Here is a 22,261-nt window from a genome sequence, read left to right as displayed (position 1 = left end):
ATAATAGATCATTCCTGCATCTTCAATGACACCAAAACCATTCAATCACATAATCTCATCTAATTTACTTTACTTCATTTTATAAAATATAGTCAATTGGTATTTTTATAAAATGCTTAGTATGAATAGTATTCAAGTCCGTTAACTTTGATTGGTTCTTCTAGTAGTGTAATTTTACCGCTTCTGAATAAGAGATGCATGATTATCAGGTAAATCAAGTTATCAGGTCATGAGATTAATCCTTATAATTCAATAGAAAACCATTATTCTAGAATTTATTGTACCTTGGCTGGTATACAGTGTACATTTACAAATGCAATGTCTAACATTTACCTTTAATTTTCAAAGATATTGCCAGTAATTCCTAACAATAGTGATTTTGTTTTACTATTGCAGATGACAGTCACTTGAGATGAGAGCACAGAGTTCAGTACAAGAGTGATTTACACACTGATTGCAAAATACAAGAAGCTCCTACCACAAAACAGCATATAAAATCATCATGGATTTCTTCAGATTTAAATTTTGTTCCTTTGGATTGTTTTTGTTTCTTTTTGTAGACTATGAATTTTAATTCCATTATACATGTAAAATCGTACCACTATAATTATACAATGCTAAGGTTGCAGTTTTAAACTGTTTCTGAGGTAGCATCTACACCTTGTTATACTGCCTACTTTTATCAGTTTTATACAGGATTTTGTTCAACATTTATAAATCAAGGTAAAAATTTTGTTGAATTAACCAAAATTGTGTTGGATAAAGTGGTGTGCATTATGACAAGTATACAAGTTTAAATATTTTCAAAATTTACTTAAAAGCATAATATAAAACATGTTTGTTATTACACTTGTACTATATATGAGTGCTTAAATATATATATATACTTTTACCAGTATCTTTTGCAACTGTAAAATAAAGCCAAGAATAGCAAATACACTCATTTTGTAGCTACAAATGTACTTCAAAAGTAAATAAACAAAATACACACCCACTAAACCCAATTTTAAGAAAACAACCTTTAAGGAAATGGAATTGAAAATAAGATTTTTCTTACTAATAGAAAAGTATGCTAATTATAAAGATAACATTTTCATTCTACTTTTCAAGTGAATGGTAACAAATACCTTCAGATATTATTTTCATTCCTGACAAGTGACAAGAATTACATTTCCAAATAAACAAATTAAAATTTCGTCCCATTCCAGGCCAAGTGCTAAAGAATTCCATTTTCTGATCCTGGCTGACCACCCCTGAGTTTTCTTTCCTATATATAAATAATTTTAACAGAACACCAGACAACTAGCTGAAACCAGAAAGTTAGGATAATTAAGTAATTATCATGTGTTCATAAGTCCAGGTAGAGGACAGAAAAAAAATCTGGATTTTTAATGTGTAATAATTCATCTATGAAAGTTCTGTAGCTTGTTTGACACTAAAAAATTTGAATGCCCATAATTTTATAAATACATGTGAAGGGATTATAAAAATTTTCTTGAAATATTGAACAACATTAAAAAACCTAAAAGTGACATTGACACGAGATAATCCATGAAGCATGAATATGCCCAAATATGTCTATAGACATGATTGCATAATCCCTATAAATCTTGGACACAATAAAGTCTGCTTTACACTGTTTCAAAAATGGAAAAGACAAGAAAAGGTAATTTAGCAAAGACATTTTTGTGAAAATGTAGCTATGTTTCTCCTTGATGAAAACATGTAAGATGATGAATATGGCCATGCTTGGATCAAAGAAACTAAAGAATTCCTAGAATTTATTGCATCCTCTTCAATGATGGACGGAGACTAGGAATCAAATTCTGTAAGTCAATATGATCTATGAACATGTCTGCTGTAAAAGACAGGAAGTATATTAGAATTCTAAATTCCTTCAATATTGAGAAATTCAAGGGAGATAATGTGATAGATGCTAAACATATTTCAGGCTTATATATATCTATTATATATTCTCCCATTCATCAGAAAACCATCTGTACATTTTTCATACATAAAGAGATTCTAAAAGCAACTACATACATCTCATTAAACAAAGACAATGACTAGATTTAGGCAACTATTCCAAATTTAAGTGCACATGAGATATCAAAACTGCTTTTCTTTTAGTCTGAAACATGAGGAACATTAGACTTAGTATAGACTGAATAGGAATCATCTGAAGTAAACTGCAGTCATTGTTTTAAAGATATATATTTTAGGGATATACAACAAGAGGTCCAATGGGCCTGCATCGCTCATCTGGTGTTCAATGTTCATAAAAAACAGAATTAGTGTTCATGTCACAAATATATTGATATACACACCATTAGAATTGAAAGTGGGCACATCCAGTTTTAACCAATATCAACAACAAAAACCTTCTTATACTTACCTCTAAACAGTGACAGTTATGACCTGAATTTTATCTCATCTGTTGTTCAATGTTCATCAAAAACAGAATTAGTGTTCATGTCACAAATATATTGATATACACACCATTAGAATTGAAAGTGGGCACATCCAGTTTTAACCAATATCAACAACAAAAACCTTCTTATACTTACCTCTAAACAGTGACAGTTATGACCTGGATTTTAAGTAAATGCCAGATTTTTTTTTTTAAAATACTTGTTTGGCTTTAACCTAGAAACACCTTTCCACCACTTCTCGAACTTTTGGTTTACCAGAATAAATCTTTTACATTTTTTTAACAACTTGATCCCTGGTACCTTCAATATGGGTCCAGGTCATTTCTTTCCTCAAAATTTGTCAAGCTTCATCATAGGAACATACCAGCCAAATACCATGCCATGCCTTTAAGCTCATGATAAGAAGTTGTTTAAATGTTCTAATAAATTTGACCCCTGTGACTATCAACATAGGTCACAGTCATTTCTTTTTCCAAACAACCAAATATCATGCTTCTAGGCCTTTCAGTTCAAGAGGAGAAGTAATTTAAATGTTTGACAAATTTGATGCCAGTGATGTTGAGCATATTTCAACTTCATTTCTGTTCGCAAAGTTTGTCAAGCTTCATTCTAGGAACATATCAGCCAAGTATCATGCCTCTAGGTCTTTGAGTTCATGAGAAGAAGTTGTTTAAATGTTTTAACAAATTTTACTCCTGTGACCTTGAATATAGGTCAAAGTCATTTTAAATATCTTTTCGCAAACTTTGTCCAAAGGAAAAAGTTGACGCCAGACGCTGCACCATGGCATAAGCTCACTTGAAACTTGAGCTAAAGATATTATTCGGAGAGAATGTTTTAATCAAAATGGATAATGTGATATAATAGTACAGTCACTAAGAGAAAAAATGATACAATATTCTGTACAAATAAGAAAGAGGAAACAGATTAAACCAACAGGATCAGAGGCCTCACAATGGTGCTTATATTTTGATTTCTTATCACAATCTTGATTATTTTCTTTACGTAAAAGTAAGCACACCATGTCTAATCTGATGTCATATTGCAATCTCTGTCAGTTTAATCTGGCAATGTACTTAACTGTAAAAATAATTTTTCACAGCTACAGTTCTAATTTAGACTAGGTATTCAAGTACCTTAATTACACCCATACTTGAAAAAATTGCATGTATTAATTTCATAATTCTTAAAAACTGAAATAAAAACTGCTGTAAACATACATGAATATGAGAATCTTCATGTCATACCACTACATGTAAGTGAGAAGTTCATGTTCTGCCTTACTACTGAAAAACTCAGTTATCCAGCTGATGATCAACACAATCAAACATTACATCAGTTTACAACTAGCTAAAATACAGATTTAACATCAGTGCTTTATCACAAAATTAGTAAAACAATTGTTTCTGTTTGCTTACAGTACATGAGATAAATATCACAATAATACAAACAACAGGTCTCTAAATACAATGGCTGTTCTATAATCATTTGAGCAATTCAAAAACTTTTAACAAACCACAAAAACAATTGTGTGTTTTCAATTGGACAGAATGTAATGCAAATTACACGTGCTGAACATGTGTTACGACAATGTCTCTAGCTGACATCACAAATGGGTGAACATGTTGGACTACTACTATGTAAAACATCAATAGAAATGAATGCCTCCCTTTCATTGGAATGTATTGTAATATTTCCTTGCAAAACATCACATCATCAGTTGTCATGTATGAAACCAATAGCTATCACCAAAAACAAGACATTACCAACATGTCAAAGTAACAGTTGTTTGTTAAAAATACCCTATATTGTACAGACAACTTCAGTAGACACACAATGGTAGAGTCACAGGTGACTTCAGTAGACACACCATGGTAGTGTCACAGGTGACTTCAGTAGACACACCATGGTAGTGTCACAGGTGACTTTAGTAGGCAAAGTGAGTGTCACAGATGACTTCAGTAGACACACAATGACAGTGTCACAGATGACTTCAGTAGACACACAATGACAGTGTCACAGGTGACTTCAGTAGACACACAATGACAGTGTCACAGGTGACTACAGTAGACATTCATGACAGTGTCACATGTGACTTCAGTAGACATACATGACAGTGCCACAGGTGACTGCAGTAGACATTCATGACAGTGTCACAGGTGACTTCAGTAGACATACATGACATTGCCACAGGTGACTTCAGCAGACATACATGACAGTGTCACAGATGACTTTAGTAGACACACAGAGACAGTGTCACAGATGACTTCAGTAGACATACATGACAGTGTCAGTTGACTTCAGTAGACACACATGACAGTGTCACAGATGACTTTAGTAGACACACAGAGACAATGTCACAGATGACTTCAGTAGACACACAGAGGCAGTGTCACAGATGACTTCAGTAGACATACAGGACAGTGTCACAGATGACTTCAGTAGACATATGGTCACAGCTGACTTCAGTAGGCACATGGTCACAGCTGACTTCAGTAGACACACAGAGACAATGTCACAGATGACTTCAGTAGACACACAGAGACAGTGTCACAGGTGACTTCAGTAGGCACATGGTCACAGCTGACTTCAGTAGACACACTTTGCAGAAAAGCATCACAGTTTTCAAACCTCTATGTTAATATCACTTGGTGTTATTTTTTCATTTTTTGTCTTTGTCTTCTCTGTCCGTGTATGCCAAACTAGCACCTGAAAACAGTATGAAACCACTTTCATTGTCAGCTCTAATGGTTATGTAATGTTTCTTTTTATTGGATAATTTTTGTGATCTAATCCCCAATATACTCCTCCATATGATGGCAGCCATATTTCTATTTGAGACAGATGATTAACATATTAAATTGCCACAGGAGACATAGTTTCTTACAATGATTGCTTAAATGTGTCATTGAAATATGAAGTTGAGAGTATGATGATGATAATCTTTGCGACATGTTATACCAAACACAGAACAATTACAGCAGATGTTATGTCTATAAACCTTCAGATCAACACACATATATATAACATTAGTTTATATAACACATCATGTTTACCATTGGATGTAACAACACCATACATTCATGATAACATGTTTAGTATACTGTAGCATCTAGGCAGTTCATTTTAATATTTTATCTTCAGTGGTCAAGTTCTATACCTAATTATAAATTCATCATGTTGTAAATCAGCTATTACAACTTTTTGGACTTAAAGCTGATGACTATATAGCTCTACATACCTTAGTACAACCATCAGCTTTTGCCTCTAAGTCCTGGAGTTTCACACCCAATTCCAGTAATAAAGCGTTCTCCAGGTAACCTCTTGGCACATGATTTGAAAACACTGCATTGGGATGACTAAATATTATAGACAAATTCACTGCAAATCCTGCCATATCTAAGGCAAAAGTTCTCTCTGGCTTCCAGAAAGTATGCCAACCTACCACCTGTGGGAGGAAGAAACAGCAAGTTATCACCTCAGCTTTATTAGACCCTCTCTCTCAATTTTCAAAAAATTGAAAATTGCCTGCTGAAAGACATGTACATACAATGCAATTGAGGCATTTTATAAAAACTAGCTGACAAAGAATGAGCGCCATTCAGTAAGACAATTAACCAAAGGAGCTTAAATGATGAATGTAATTTCTGGAAAACTCAATAATGAGTGTATAGGTGTATGATATTTAACACAACATGTAAGCTCTATTTTAAAGAATGTACTACACTTGTTTACAAAGTCTCACAAAAGTTATGCATTTGATGACAAAACTCACAGCCAAGCTAACCAGCATCCAGGTACTCAAACACTACAGACTATCAAGGTATACTTACACTTCCATTCTGTATCAAAGGACTCTCATACCGCAGGCCCCCAACTAATCCTACTGGCCACACTGACACTTTCTGTGTCTGACGAATCTACCACAAAAATAAATTGTGTTCACTTTAATATAAAAACTGTAGATTCTTTAATTTCATGCACTGTTTAGTATGTTTTTAAAAGAAAATGATATGTTTGTAAGATACATAATTACAGCAACTTTAGGAATGCAGTTGAAACATGTACATCAGTAAAAGAATCCAGACAAACTTTGAGTTTTACAATGTTGTAAGGGCCATAACTAAGCACATTTAGGTAAGTCAGAATTAAACCTATTGCTTGTTCTTCTAAAATAAATAATTTAAAACAAGTCCAGAAATTGTGAGTAAAATAGCAAGGAGAATATGCTTTAGAAGAATTATCGTACTGAGATACTAAGATAAGTGATTAATCTGGGTACATTTCCGTTAAGGCACTCTCACCTCCTCAAACAGCTCTAGACTGTAAGTATTATCGTCATCAGCAAAGTAAACCACTCCTTTGTCTTTCTTTGTATTTAGGGCTGTTCTGATCCAAGTAAGCCCAGCATTTCTCTGTAAAACACCTCTTGGCTTCAGCCACTGTGGGTCACTGGATTTTAATTTCACCTGTTTAGGAGTCAAAGTGTTTAAATGTGTGTTCTGAATTCCACAGTTTGCCAAGAAGTTAGTGACAAGTCTAGTCTTTACCTCTGAATCTTCAACAACAATCCAGTGGAGGTTCCTAACATGCAGTAGAGTGTGTGACAGTCGAGTTAGGTCTGCCTTCTGCTCCAGACGCGCGTATGTAGGAGTGATGAGGTAAAGGGTAGGCAGAGATGGGTCATTGTCTCCAGCAACAGGCTTGCAGGTCTTCATCTGAAGGAGGTGAGATAGTCTTTGTAGTTTCTCCTCATACTCCTGCATTTTGCTCTGTATGTTTTCTATTTCCCTATTCTTGTCTGTCACTTGTTGTTTGTATGTGTCTAGCTGTCTCTCCCTCAATTCCAGCAGGTCATCATTAGAGCAAAAATACTCTGAAATCAATGAATACCATTACACACAAAAACTGGTACTCAACTTACCTAATTTTTCAACAAAAATGTGGTTTTTTTTAACACATGAACATCTGTATTTATTCAGAATGCCACTGAAACTATTATTTGGGTAGAACCAATTGTTATACCTAACTACAAATGTTTGTGACTCATTCATATGTGTCCCTGCACTTACTTATTGGAACCATCTTATAAGTACATGATATGTCCATATGTATAGTAGAAATGGATCAATGCAAAGTCTTAACATAATAGTCATTGAGGTTCCAAGTGTGACACCTTGTGCATAAGACTATAATACTAGCTTGATCTTTTAATGTACATTGAACGAATCTTGAGGTTGAAAAAGAGTGTGTTGTACTAGCTTTGTATTTGATTCACTTGTACCTTCAATTTTGTCATGAAATATTCCAGGGGTGAAGAAAGCAAACATGGTTGTAACCCCTGGAGTATCAAGGATGACAGTAGACTTTCCTGAAACATGTATTATCCTTTCGAAAATTTTGAAATTTTCTGGTTTACATCAATGTGACTTACCAAAGCTAGAGATGAACCAGGTGAACCCCAGAAAAATGAGGACGGAGTACAGACATAATAGCCTGCCTTGTGACATCAGTACCATCCTGGTTACCACAGAGGCATACCTCACACAGTCTTCAACTCTGTCACTTAAACAAAAGCATTCAACACCTATACAATTGTTGCATCTTATGAAAGTTTAACAAACAAATGATGACATTGTAAAAAAAGAATAATTCTTTTAATTATCTGAAACTCATACTTCATCAAGACATTGTAGAAGGAAAATTTTGATAAAATTAGTGCACAATTATGAAGTGACAATAGCACTATAGTACTGTATAGCTGACACAAATTAAATGGGGTATGTACCTCTCATTGTGTATCATTTTTACCATAATAGCATGGTATTTCTATATACTATAACATTAATGCTGTAGTAAATCAAGCTATATTCATTGCAATTAATCTTATTGCTTGGAGTACGCAAAGGTCAGAGCACTTAACATGACAAAGTCTTGAAACCCTTGGTTATCACTGCTAATCCATGTGAGTTTGGATTGTTCCTGACAAATCTGATGAGGTTGCTAATTGCTGATTCAATCATTTCAGAAACTGAACTGTTCTGATCATTATTCAATCACTATTTGGTAGTTTATATATCTACTGTTTATCTTTTCAATTTGACAAATTATACATTCAATGTAATCAAATCATTTGACTGCCAACTGTGCAATCCTGATGTGCAATACAATTAAGCATTGTTTAGGCCTACAGAATATGTACATTATATGCGAAAGGATATATGCATTGCAAAATATGTAACAAAGAGCTGACTATACACTGATAATATAAGCAAACAGTACTTACTGTGCATTGTGCAATCCCACAAATCTATGCTACCAACCAGCCTAACACAATGGTGTTTTTCCTAATCACAATATCATACTTAAAAATATGTATTTTGGTAAATGAGGAAATATCCCTAGCATCATAGGGTCATGTACAAAGTATGAAAATAGTTTATTTAAAACTTCACATGTCCTTAAAAAATCACAAATGTAGAAGTTTAGAATACAGATTGTTTCATTGCCTTTACTGTGTTGACTTTTCCTATGGCAGAAGCTATAGGAGATTGAGATGCTTCCTTGGAGATAATGAACTTGGGTTGTTGTTGTATTCGGAGTCAAAATTCAACTTTGTGAGTGAGGGATTATTATAGAAGTTGAGAGTACAAATCGCCTTACTAGCTTCAGCTAGTGGGAGCCTTCCTTCATCAAGCAGCAGTGTGTCTGACTAGAGACTGAAGGGTTGCTAGTTCTAACCCAGCTTTGGGCGGGTGTTTTTCATCACTCCTTCCTTTTACGCCATTAAAAGTCATTAGGTGCTCACAAGATTAGATCAAATTATACTAAAAATAACCTGATGTACAGTACATGTGTAAGAAGAAGTGGAAGTAGTAATGAAAAACAAATTTTTTTTTCACTTGGCAACCCTTTGATCTTTGGCAATACAATCTACCAATCTTCTATAAAGTGGAGGTTCAAACTAGCAACGTTTTGGCTTCTAGATGGACACTCTACCAACAACTAAAGAGAAATTCCTACTCGCCAATGGCAGTACGGTCACCTGTACTCTCAACATGATGTTACGATATAGTTGGTGTGAAATATCTGCATAGTGACGAGCACCTACATATTTTTGAAGAAATGGCGTGATATAGGTGCTAGGCCAAGAAAAGAAAGTATAGTAAAACTAGGAATATTTATATGAAAGTAGATCTACATTGGAAGAACAAATAAATATAATGAAACCGAGATTTTGGGCAACGGGAAAAGAAAGGGCATATCAATAAGCGTTCAACCAACATATTATAACGTCAACTAGATTGCCGATATTTTTCAAGACAGGTCATCTGCTACAGGTAAGTCCCTGTCTGTTCTGTGCATCAAACTGCATTCGATCTACTGCGTAACTTATACAGTGATTGTAAAGATTAACAAGAATATGCGTATTTGAAGGATCACACAATCATTTTTTACCTGCATGCACAGGATACATGTACTTATACGAAGATGTTCAACTCCTGATACCTGGTACTACCACACAACTAAATAACCAGATGTTTAAGGGACGCTTGAATCAGACTGTCATTTCTTTCAAACGCTCAGCGGACTTTCTTTTTTTATTTCCTAGTATGAAAACCATACCACTAGACTTATGGAATCCGGAAAAAAGAAGGTAAAAAAAAAATCAACCAACTCATCTGTGACCGCCTACCTCCATCACAAATATACACAAACATACACAAAAGTAACTGACCATTAAAAGGGAGGAATAAAACGGTTATAAATAGTTTTGAGTTTGCCTCTTCAAACAGTATTTTTGAAATTATATTTAGGTCTCTGTATAAATTAAACATGTTGAAAAGTAATTATGAAATATGATAACACATCTAAAACAGATTAATTATGTTGAATATTGCTCATTCTCAGGATCAGAAATGTTCATGTAAGGTACATTTTCATTACCACGTCAATGGCGCTAAATTTTAAGTAGTGTCTATATACGTGTAATTAATTAAAATATATATATATAATTTTGTTTCAAAACGTTTCATGACTGGAAAGTTTTATGTTATCTTATTATGATTTGATTGACTTTTTATACGCTAGTCCAGTAAAATCTTATTCAATATCATGCATGAATAACCATATAACTTTTTGTCGGCAAATAATAAAATCAGTGCTTTTTCCCAAAGAGTAGAAAAAATAGAAGAGGGGCCAAGTTTTGACACCCAACGAAAAATGCACACCACTGTGATATTTTGTTTTAAATTAGAAGAGTAACATTAATTTTAAAACACGTTCCTAAAAGAAATAGTTTTCCACCGATTAAAATCAAATCGTTTAATAATGTTAGCTGTAATTTGCCAAAAATCCAGTAATAAAGAGTGCGACGTACAAGTTTTCACCCGCTTTAAAATCTAATCGTTGGTTTAAAAAATCTCGATATCTAAATATTTTCATTTAAAATGTCAGATTTTAAAAAATATTTGAATAAATTTATGTAAAAAAATGAAATTTATTTGATTTTTTGCTCTTGAGGTATTAGTTATTTCTTTATTTCCTGGTACGGGTATCGGGGCCAGGGCCGGGAACGGCGAACACAAATTCACCCCCACCGATTACTGGTCACTCACGATGCTTCCTAAATATATTTTGTACCGTTTTAATGCCGCAAATTTACACTAGTGTATCAGCTTTCAGGAAAACAGTATCATACAAGTAACAAGTAAATGGTATTTGATAAGCGATAGATCTTGCCCAGACGGTTTCTTTTTACCAGAAAATTGCATTTGATCTGTAACATCTTGTTTTTTTTTACAATAACAAAGCAACTTTGTTTAAATCATAATTAAATGAAGGTCCTTTTGAAAATGTATGCCCGATTTCGCGAATTCGAAGCGAACGCACCTGAATTCCGGATGTTGAATTAGTGCACGCTCGACTTTCGTTTTCGGGTAGACGCATAAGAAATGTCTCGCTATCTGTAGATACCACTGCTGGTTTGAAAGTCGGTGTATAATGCAACTTGGTTGGAACTACCTGTATAATACGTTTAATTTGGGGAGGTGTATATTATCTCGACCTCCAAGCAGCATTTTCTATATACCCAATTTGTCTCTTCAACAAGTTTCATTTACCAGTATGGACAGATACGTTACAAGGAAGGTGTTAGCAGAGGACAAAAAGAACGATGAAGAGACAAGCATTACCAAAAGTCCGGAGAGAACATCCCCTCAACAGAAAAGATTTTTATCGCACGAGTCTAAATTGCACAACAAATTTCAAATCGATAAAGGTATTGAAGGGGAATTTCAGGCTGGGAACATCTTTCGAAAGTCGAAAGAGACTGAAAAGAGACTATCTAAAAGCGTCAACAAGTGATAACAAGCGTCGTGAAGTTTCTTCAGAAAATATCTTTAACAATGCTCAATAAAGTTAGCGACATCAAAAGACATGTTAATATGGCCAAAATACACCTACATCTGTATGTACCAAAAATAATGTTGATATTTGAAAAAAATAAAAATGGTTAATATATATTTAATTACCTTCAAATTATGTCGTTATATTTTCTTGTTTCAGAGAAGTTTTTGAACATGTCTATAGCAGACAAAAGAAAAGTTTACAAATGCAAGAAGTTCTTTCAACTGGCAGATCTTCCTACATGGGAAGAATTCTTTTTGGCTAATGAAGAAAAGTTACGAAAAAGATGTAAGTAACTAGTCCACTGAAAATGAAATTGATTAACCTCTTGGCTGACATCAGAATCATATACACATTTAACATGTTTGAACTCCTGATAAGATACTGCCTCATCAAATTGATTAAGTTGATGACCCTTGCTAAATGTCAATGCATTGTTGGATCATGATCACATTCCAAGTAATAAGTATTAAACCAGGTCAGGGACATCTTAATTTATCAGCAACACATGAAAAGATTACTTGTCATTTTAATTTCACTTCCAACGATGGTTACTTTTTACTTGAGAACAAGTAAATTACTGTTCATGAGGACTAGATTTTACCACATGTCTACTTGTCTCCAAGTAATACTTTAGGCTTTATTGATTCTTGATTGAAGTCTTATTTTCTGCAAAATCAGGTGGATGGTTCATGGCAGTGATGCTAATTTACAAACCAAGCTGATGGAGTATGAACTGAATTCACTGATATGTCCCTGTTTCTTTAACTGACTGACACAGTAATTTGATATTTACTTTGGAAATTTTATCTTTCTAACTTAAATTTCAGATTTTGTTTTTCTGTTGAGTTTGCTGAAAATGAGATATGGCATGTCAGAAATAACACTATAAAGGGTTGAATTCAGTAGTGAATAATCCATGAGTGGATGTAACATTCTCATTCTTTTATCATCATTTCGCATCAGTGAAGGGCAGGAAACTGACATCAAAAGCGGAAGTTAATGAAACATTCAACAAGAAGCTGACTTTGTGGAGAGGAGACATCACTGCATTAGAAATAGACAGTATTGCCAATGCTGCCAATAATTCTCTGTTAGGAGGAGGAGGTGGTAAGTTCATGGCTGACCATTGTAAATGTAGCATACAGTTTATGATGTAGAAAACTATTCCCAATATTGGCAGTTGACATTATAGTAACTGTAGTATATAGTCAATCATACATGTACATAAAACAAACCCAGTTATTAGCAGTTATCATAGTTAATGTTGCTAACAGTCAAAAAAATTTAAAAACCTGATTTATAGTTACCAGAGTAAATGTAGTATGTCAGTCATATATAAAACAATCCCCAGTATTGATTATTTTGTAATCAGGTATCAAAATATCACATCAGAAGTTTAATCTGGTTTAATGTTGATGGATAAAGTTTCAAAATTGTATTATTATAAAACATGGTTTATTGAAAAAGTTGCTATTAGTCAATGGTATTTGATTGCTTGTTGAGTTGATCTCATGACAGCTTTATGATGATGAGAAAGTAGTCTTAGAATATGACATACAACCCTGAGTTGTTGGAGGTTGCAAGAGGAAATGCTGAATTTGGATAAAACATTGGCAGCATGAGAACTTAATGTTTGATATGATTTGGTGTTTAGATGGTAGCTCCTGACTGAAAATTGATGTTTTATGCTTTGTGATTTCAGTGGACGGTGCTATCCACAATGCTGCAGGAAGTTGTTTGGTGACTGAATGTAGGACATTGGGAGGCTGTGATACAGGGGATGCAAAAATTACTGGAGGTTGGTTTTACTTATAGTCATGTAATCTCAAACAGAAGGTCAATATCACAATCTGTTTCTTTTTACTATAAATATAAATTTATGCCACATTAATTTTGTACATACACAACCAGATTTTGGTGTCACACTTGCTTGGATTTATACATTTTCTCTCCGGGTTACATAATATATTTTAATTGATACATTTTATTTTTGGGTTATACATTTTTAGGTCACCTGAGACAAAGTCTTATTATGACCTTTTGTGATACCTTTTTGTGCGGCGTCCAGCATCTGTCGTGTGTCTGTTAACTTTGTACATTTTTTACTTCTTTGGAAAACCCCTGAACTGATTTCAATGAACTAAGAGAATTGGAATTGAATTGGAAATTATATGGTTCCCATCGATATCTTCCAGTGGCCTGAGGGACACGGCCAAAAAGAGTCAAATTGACATCAATTTCAAAAAACTTTTTTCTCAATAACCATAAAAGTAGAATACCCAAAAAAGGTAGAATCAATTTTTTAGCATAATTTGTTTATTTTCTATTGGAACTAGATCAAACTTTGTTAAGAATGTAAGTATGGGATGAAAGTAGGATGTTATGCCCATATTGACCCTGGCTGACCCAAAATGCTGATTTGCATGACCCAAAATGACAAAATTGACTGAAATTATAGAAACCAAAAAACACAATACCCCAGAAAGGTAGATTCAAATTATCTTTATGGATGGAAGGGCCTTATAGAAAAAATTCCTCTGTCCCTGTACAAATTGCATTTCTCATTTTCTCTTGACTCTTTTTACACATTTATTTTAATCATTTCCATTGGTGAGTTCACTCAGGTGACTGTTTAGACCCCTGGGCCTTTTTAATTTTTTATGTATCTTTTGGTTATATGTACTGTAGTTTATATATTGGATCCTTGGGTTACATATGATGTACTAATTCAGGATAAATGTTGTTAAATAGAGACAAAAAAATTGTAATCCGGTTCTCATTGATTTTTATAATCCAAACAAATTATTTTTTTATTTTCTAGGTTACAAACTCCCTTCAAAATGTAAGTATATTGTTAAGTTTCAGACTTGTGTATACAGAAAAAAAATCGGTGAACTGAAAAAAATATTTTTGATTAGTTATTGATGCATGTGATTTATACTAAAATAACTACTACATGTGATCGTGGTATATGTGCATATATATAATATAAGCATTAATACATTGCAAACCAGAAGGCTGTGATAGCTCAGTCGGTCAGAGGGTTGTCTAAAGTAACCTCCGGTGAAGATCTGAGGTGTGTGGCTTGACACTTTCTGCCCATAGCAGTTAGTGTTTCTCTGGAAGCTGAGAAATGAGCCATATTATACCATGACAACCTTTTACAAATGTTGGAGTTGATATTAAGATGTCAGCGTTTGTATATCAGTAGACTGACAAGTAATCTTTTGTAATGTATGATTCGGATATTGATAGTTTGTACTATGTTTGTTTGTTAGATGTTATCCATACAGTTGGTCCAATTGGAGAGATCCCTCAGGCACTCAAAAGTTGTTACCTTACTTGTCTGGATGTCATGGTTGACAACAAATTACGGTCAATCGTAAGTTATAATTTAGAATATAGAACAATGTATTCTGTAATTTGTATTCCTGGAAAGTTCTGTCTGTTGAAATCCTTGTGATATCATTTCCTTCAAAAAAGTAAGAATGAGGTATGGTTGATACTTGATTCAATTAAAGTTGAAAACGTATAAGCATTTTGTGTTGTTAACATTTAAATCAGGTTTTCCTATTAATTTTTTTTCATTTCAGGCCTTTCCTTGCATTTCTACTGGAATTTATGGTGAGTGAGTTGAAAGAATTATCAGATTTGTTATGCACCTCCTCCTCAACTAGCTAGGTTGTGATATCAAACATATATGTTATCCCTCCAGTAAAGATAATTATATCTACCATAGTGTTATGTTACAGGTTACCCCTCCAGTAAAGCTGCAGACGTTGTTCTCTCAACTGTAAGGACTTGGCTGGAAGATCGTGACAATGTGGATAAGGTATTTTTTAGCATTATCAAATGATGGGCTGTTTAGTCCTCCTTCATTAGTAATCCTTTGTCTGTTGTTCATTGTCAATAGTCAGTAGTTCATCCTCTGTAATCGTCTGTCCGTCTGTCCTTAAAAAATTCTTGTTATCATGATTTTTTGAGAAGAACTTAAAACTTCATGATTAATAGGTATCCATGTTGGATTTTGACCGTTATTTTTTTTGTCAGTATTTCTCCAGATATTCTTCAAATTTCATAAGTAGATTCCCCTTGGTTCTTAGTTGTAATTGTGCATTGTCCCAGTTTGGGACTGATTTTGAAAAACAGCTGATAGTCATCTTGGACTTTGACATTGGAAGTTTGTTAATGCTATATCTGCACTGGATAGATTGGCCCCTAGATTGTCTCATTGTCCCATTTTTTCACTTATTCAGATAGCTGATAGATGATTATCTTACAGTTAAACATTTCTCAAGAGGAATTTTCAAATTTCATAAGAGCAAAAACAAAAGAGAGACAACAATGGAGAAGATCCCACTTTTAAAGAACAAATAAAGATCAAACGATGACGGTTGCCAAGACCCCTCTGGGGTCTCTTGTCTTAAAAAGATTTTTAAGACTGGTTCAAAACATTAGTGCAAAATTCTTGTTTGTTTAAATAAATATTTATTCTTGATAAAGTTCTCTGAGACTTTATTGATGCAGTTTCAATGGATGATACCAAACCATCAAGGTTTGGAAAGAGGTAAAAATATCTGATAATTAAATATTCATCTTTACAATTGTGCTTTTGTCTTTTTTAGGTTGACCGGATCATCTTCTGTTTGTTTATGCCTCAAGATGTTGCTTTGTATGAAGAACTGATGCAACTGTATTTCCCAGTTCCTTCAAGCTTGGTGCAGAAAGGCAATAGTGATGGTAAGGCAGTATTAGGCCACAGATAAAAGGATTCTTATGAAAAGTTGGAAGTGCCTGAAAAAGCTTATATAAAACAATTATTGTTGTAATCATATGTATGTGTACCACCTCAAACAAAGTTAGTATGGGAGAGGGAAGTATACTGGGATTAACTCTTCTGTCTTTCTTTTGTCTTGTACGAAAAACTTCTCCAACACTTTCAGGCCAACATCAATGAAAATTTTCACTTACTGTTACTATCTGTGGAGATACATCTGAGCATAATTATTTGCCTGCTGTCATCATACGTTAGGCTAATCAAATCACCCTTTTCTGTTTGGCGTCCATCCTCCGTCCAATGTCATTAGTCAAGCCTTTGTTGTTCATCCATTCTTAAAAATTGTCGTTATCCATATTTCTGGAGAAGCACTTTCGAGACCATTCTCCAGTTTCAAATGTAGATTTTCTTCAGCCTCTAGTTGTATATAACCCATTTTTGGACTGATCAGAAAAAAAGATGGTTGACAGATGGTTTTTGACAGTCATACTTTGTTAATGCTATTTCTGGAGATGGATCATTCTCAAATTTTTAGGTCACCTGAGAAAAAGTCTTAGGATGACTTATTGCAATCCTATTTTGTCAGGTATAGTACCTTGCGGGTTGTGTGTTGTGTGTCATAAACTTTTAATATTTCGTACTTTTTCTGGAAAACCCCTGAGCCGATCATAATGAAATTTTACAAAAACCTTCCCAGGGGCCTGAGGGGCAGGGCCAAAAAGAGTCAAACTGATTGTAAATTCTTAAATCTCAAGTACAGTAGAATCAAGCACTCTTCATGGATGGAAAGGCATTCACATGCTTTACTAAGATTGTAAATTTCATGACCCCAGGGTCTCAAATTTGTAAATTTGACTGTAGCTTATATAGATAAATTACATTTTTAGGTCATCTGACCTCGTGCTTCGTCCATCGTTGTCCACCGTGTGCCGTCCGTAAACTTTTCATTCAAAAAACTTCTTCTCAAATACTAGAAGGCCTAGGTGGCTAATACTTGGCCCATAGCATGCTGGCATGGAGCCCTACAAAGTTTGTTCAAATTAATTACCTCGACCCACTTTCAAGGTCACAGGGGTCAAATATTTGAAATTTTTAAACAACTTCTTCTCAACAACCAAAAGGCTCAGAAGGCTGATATTGGGTCTGTAGCATGCTGGGATGAAGGGCTACCAAGTTTGTTCAAATGAATGACCTTGACCCACTTTCAAGGTCACAGGGGTCAAATATGTTAAAATATACAAACAACTTCTTCTCAGTAAGCAAAAGCCCATGAGTGCTGATATTGGGCCTGTAGGATGCTTGGAGGAAAGGCTACCAAGTTTGTTCAAATGAATGACCTTGACCCACTTTCAAGAGTACAGGGTTCAAATATGTTAAAATCTGTAAACGACTTCTCAGTAACCAAAAGGCTCAGAGTGCTGATATTGGGCCTGTAGGATGCTGGGAGGAAGGGCTACCAAGTTTATTCAAATGAATAAAGCCCACTGTTTTAACGGCAGACTCACTGTTGTTAGAGTTTGGCTTGCTTTTTGTCAGATGACCGTTAAGGCCCATGGGCCTCTTGTTTAGCATAATGTGTTTAATTGCCATTGGAAATATTTCAAACTTGGTTAGAATTATGAATGATGGATGACAGCTTCTTTCAGAAATAGTTCAAACTTGGTTAGAATTATTAGTATAAGTTTACAGTTGAATGAGATACATATGGACCACGGCTGACCTTCAGGGGCTGATGGATGGGGCCAAAAATGGGTCAAATTGACTGAAATTTCTACTTTTCCTGGATGGAAGATTTTATATAAGAAAATTCAAATCTTGAGTGACATTTCTGTTAATTCAAACTTGGTTAGAAGCCTAAGCATTAGGTGTACAATGTAGTTATCTTACTTTTTTTTAATAAAATAATTTTTATGACATGTTACAAGAAGCATTGTAACTCAGGTGACCCTTAAAGCCATTGGGCCTCTTGTATATGTAAGTTTGCTTTTGCCCTATTTGTGCAAACTCTATTTTTGGACTGGTGATAAAAACCAAAATGGCAGACAGAAGTCTCTATTGGTTCCTTGTGCCCTTTTGATTTAGGGACGGATCAGAAAACAAAATGACCAACAGAGGGTGGCATCCTGGATTTGACAGTAAAAGATTATAACAGTTTCTTGAGAAAAAAGTTCAAATTTTACAGTATTCAGATTAAAACTAACGAAAGAAGAGAAAAAAGGAAAAGATATAAAACAAAATAAGATCAAACAATGTGGGGTGACAGGATTCTTCTGAGATCTTGTTTTCATTTTGCCCCATAACTGTAAAATAGTATAAATCTTTGTCAGGCAAATTTCTTACATATCAATAATCCCTTGCATATTTTTTTCTGAAAATTGTTAGGGTTTTCTTCGAAATGGGATATCCATTGAACATAGATTCTTAAGAATGAGCACCAGTACCTGCGGAAGGTTTTAGTTATCCTTTTGAATGACAGTGTTTGAATATTTTTGTATAATGGAATCTCTCTTTAAACAGATATGGCATCAGAACCAGATGAAAAAGTGAATAATTCAAAGAAATCACCAGAAAAGAAGGAAAATACCAGAACTCCTAGTCACATGACGAGAAATGTCTTAAAAGAGGCGGAGAAAAATTCAACACAAAGTGGAAAAGGAATTGATGAAAAAGTTTCAGAAGAAGTTGTAGCAGAAGCTCATACTGAAAATCCTTCAACTACAGCTGGGACGGATTCAGAGCCAGCAGCAAAAAGAAAGCCCCCAATTAGTTCTGATGAAATATCTAAAGAAATGAAGTCGAAAAAGACAGATGAAAATAATGCTGAAAATAATTCCCCTGTTGACAGAAACAGTTCAGATTCTAAAGAGAGTCAACCTTCCCCAATGGAATGTACAGGTGACTCTCAAATCAAAACTAAATTATAAACAGAGAAGAAGATGAGTTATAAAAGATATATAATAGAAACATGGTGAGTTATCAAATGTTACAAACTTTGAGTTAAAACATATATAAATCTCCTACACTTTGAGTTATAACGTCTAAAAAACTCATTTACTGTGAGTGAAAATGTCTATAAAACTCCTTCATTCTATAAATCTATGAAAATGTCTATAAAACTCCTTAATTGTGAGTTATAAGGTCTATAAAAATCCTTCACTGTGAGTGAAAATGTTTATAAAACTCTTTTGTGGTGAGCTATAAGGTCTAAAAAAAACCCTTTATTGTGAGTTATGAGGTCTATAGAACTCCTTTACTGTGAGTAAAAAGGTCTATAGAACTCCTTTACTGTGAGTAAAAAGGTCTATAGAACTCCTTTACTGTGAGTTTAAAGCCTATTATAATCAGCATTGCATACTACATGTATTTTTAAGCAGAGTAGGTTTTTTTTTTTAAAGTATGGTGATATACCACTAACTCTTGTGATGAGGAAATATGTTTGTCCTGAATTTATTTTCATCTACAATAGCATTTTAAGGAAACTTGGGAAATGATTTCTGATGATTTTTTTTTCATTTGAAAACTAAACCAAAACTCTGCAGCTGAAATTAAGTGTTTATCCCATCGTCTGATGAGTAAGTTACATGCTGGTATATTTGTAACATATCATTTATACAGTAGTGTTTTTTTAACCCTCAAGCACTTTAAACTACTGAGGTTAATTTCAGAGATCTTGATGATACATGAAATTTATGCATTATATTTCAAAGAAATAAAAACAGTTCAATCATAATTATACTCTTTCCAATGAAGTTAATAGGGGGTGCCATCTGTCTGTAGAAAAAAATTGTTTAGAAAACTCCTCTTAAAGTTGTGAAGCAATTTCGATGAAACTGCACAGGAATGTTGTCCACCATGTGAAGATGTGCAGGAAGGAGTTTTTAGCAGAAATTGGGATTGCCTTTGTAACCATGTCATCATACAGTTCCATACATGGAAAGATTTGTCTGGACAACATTTCCCAAACTTGTGAACAGATTTCAATGGAACTACTCAAGAATGTTAGGGCAGATGTGTAGATGTGCATGCAGGTTTTTTTAAATTAGAAATTTGGGTTTCCATGATTAGACTGATTTTACCAGACTTCTCCCAATGTGGACTGTTTTCATTGAAACTGCTAGCGACAGTTTTAGTTATATCTTGATTCTGATCTTAATATGTTAGATCATTTAAACAGATGAACCGGCTGTTTTTAACACAAACTTTGTAATGAAGGATAAATTATACATATGAATGTATATATTACGGAAATTCGCTTTTAATCATAATTATTTATAATAATATGGTCACCATTTGGATGGCTTACTTTTCCTTACCATGTTTTCTAGCAATAGAACTTGTTAGTTGTATTTTTTTGTTTGTTATTTCCTCTTGAATATGAAATATTTTATGATCATAATGAAATACTGTATGTCTTTATCTAGTTAGAAACCCATCAACATCAGTTGCTGTTGAGTAGAATTACAACAAATACTACACCATTTTCCTGTATTAAGCCCATACACTAACTTTGGATCAGAGGTGATGTGATAGACCTCAGTTGACTTACTCTTGGAAATAAGGATATATTCTCCATTAATATAAAACCTACTGGTAATGAACAAGAATTCTGTAAGGAACTGTTTCTAATTTTGGATGTGGACTTCAATATGATTTGAATCATGATGAATTATTTTGTTGGTATGACAATGACATCAGCTGGGTTACAAACAGAAATATTGAAGCTTCAAAATAATTCAAAATGAAGCAAAGGCTTACTGCTGTAATGTGTTACATGGAAAAATCCACATGTGTTAAAATAGGGCTCCATGTGTTCTTTACCATCAAGCCTAAGATACACCAGGAAAAGAGCATTCAGTAAAGCAAATAAAAGTACTCAGATTGATACAAGATTTAAGTAACATTTGTTCTTAGAAGCAATGATTCTATATATTTCTTATAGTGAATGTCTTGATTTCAGAATATTTTTTAACTTAAACAACTATTTTTCCCATGGTAATGATATTGTTCCTGCTGAGGTGTACCAATCTGTAAGTGCTTTCTTCCTTTGTGATGAATTGTGATTGTACCTGTTATTGAAAAATAAAACATTACTTTTTTCCATAATTGGATTGAGCCTTTTTTATTAGCCTGTGTGCATTTCAAATGCTTTGTTAAGATGAAATGAGTACAGCATATCAGAAAGAATTGCAAGTTCCGTACTTCAGAAACTTTGGAATGCTCTCTATTTTGCGTCCAGCAGTGTTTCTGTCTTGTTTTTTTTTGTTTGTTGTCTTTTTGTATGACATAATATCTAAATCAATAATGTATTGTCAATACTGAATTGATGAAAGTATCATGATTTGAAAGTCTGTCATGTAAGGTCAAAGTCAAAGAAAGGTATGAGTATGCCATGTCTGGGCCTTTGTTATTGCAGCTCTCACTCAGTGCTTCCAATAATAATTTAACAAGATGTCAAAAGCCAAAACATATGCTCTGATTTTTATTAGAAAATAGATAATCCTAACATAAATAAATTCATACGCAAAATAAATCAAACCTTCACATAATGTTAACTCAGTGGAAAAGAGAAAAATGGTCTTTATACGTTAATTTTTGCAGTGAGTGATAAGTATGTCCAGCATTGAAACATGTCATTAATTCA

The 22,261-nt window shown here is 33.9% G+C and overlaps 2 protein-coding genes across 2 annotated transcripts; one reads left to right on the top strand and one right to left on the bottom strand.

Annotated features, from left to right (window-relative positions):
• Window positions 1-5,057: 5,057 nt before the first annotated feature.
• LOC132560905 (galactosylgalactosylxylosylprotein 3-beta-glucuronosyltransferase 3-like) lies at window positions 5,058-7,951 on the bottom strand. The gene is made up of 5 exons (XM_060225609.1): window positions 7,867-7,951; window positions 6,737-7,308; window positions 6,266-6,352; window positions 5,674-5,880; window positions 5,058-5,141 (listed from the first exon to the last, which is right to left on the bottom strand). Exons 1-5 carry the CDS (start codon window positions 7,949-7,951, stop codon window positions 5,058-5,060), a joined length of 1,035 nt encoding a protein of 344 aa, XP_060081592.1.
• A 3,412-nt stretch (window positions 7,952-11,363) lies between these two features.
• On the top strand, window positions 11,364-21,723 carry LOC132560890 (ADP-ribose glycohydrolase MACROD2-like). The gene is made up of 10 exons (XM_060225592.1): window positions 11,364-11,712; window positions 12,000-12,128; window positions 12,807-12,950; window positions 13,546-13,641; window positions 14,665-14,685; window positions 15,122-15,225; window positions 15,437-15,467; window positions 15,596-15,675; window positions 16,469-16,583; window positions 19,138-21,723. The coding sequence occupies exons 1-10, from the start codon at window positions 11,436-11,438 to the stop codon at window positions 19,542-19,544; spliced, it is 1,404 nt and encodes a 467-aa protein (XP_060081575.1). The 5' UTR covers window positions 11,364-11,435; the 3' UTR covers window positions 19,545-21,723.
• The last annotated feature ends 538 nt before the right edge of the window (window positions 21,724-22,261 follow it).

Source organism: Ylistrum balloti, unplaced genomic scaffold (assembly GCF_031769215.1).
Source record: "Ylistrum balloti isolate Yb309-2 unplaced genomic scaffold, AGI_CSIRO_Ybal_v1 Utg371130, whole genome shotgun sequence".
Classification (NCBI taxonomy): domain Eukaryota; kingdom Metazoa; phylum Mollusca; class Bivalvia; order Pectinida; family Pectinidae; genus Ylistrum; species Ylistrum balloti.
Note: the sequence above shows the minus strand (reverse complement) of the source record. Positions and strands in the feature narration are given on the sequence as shown.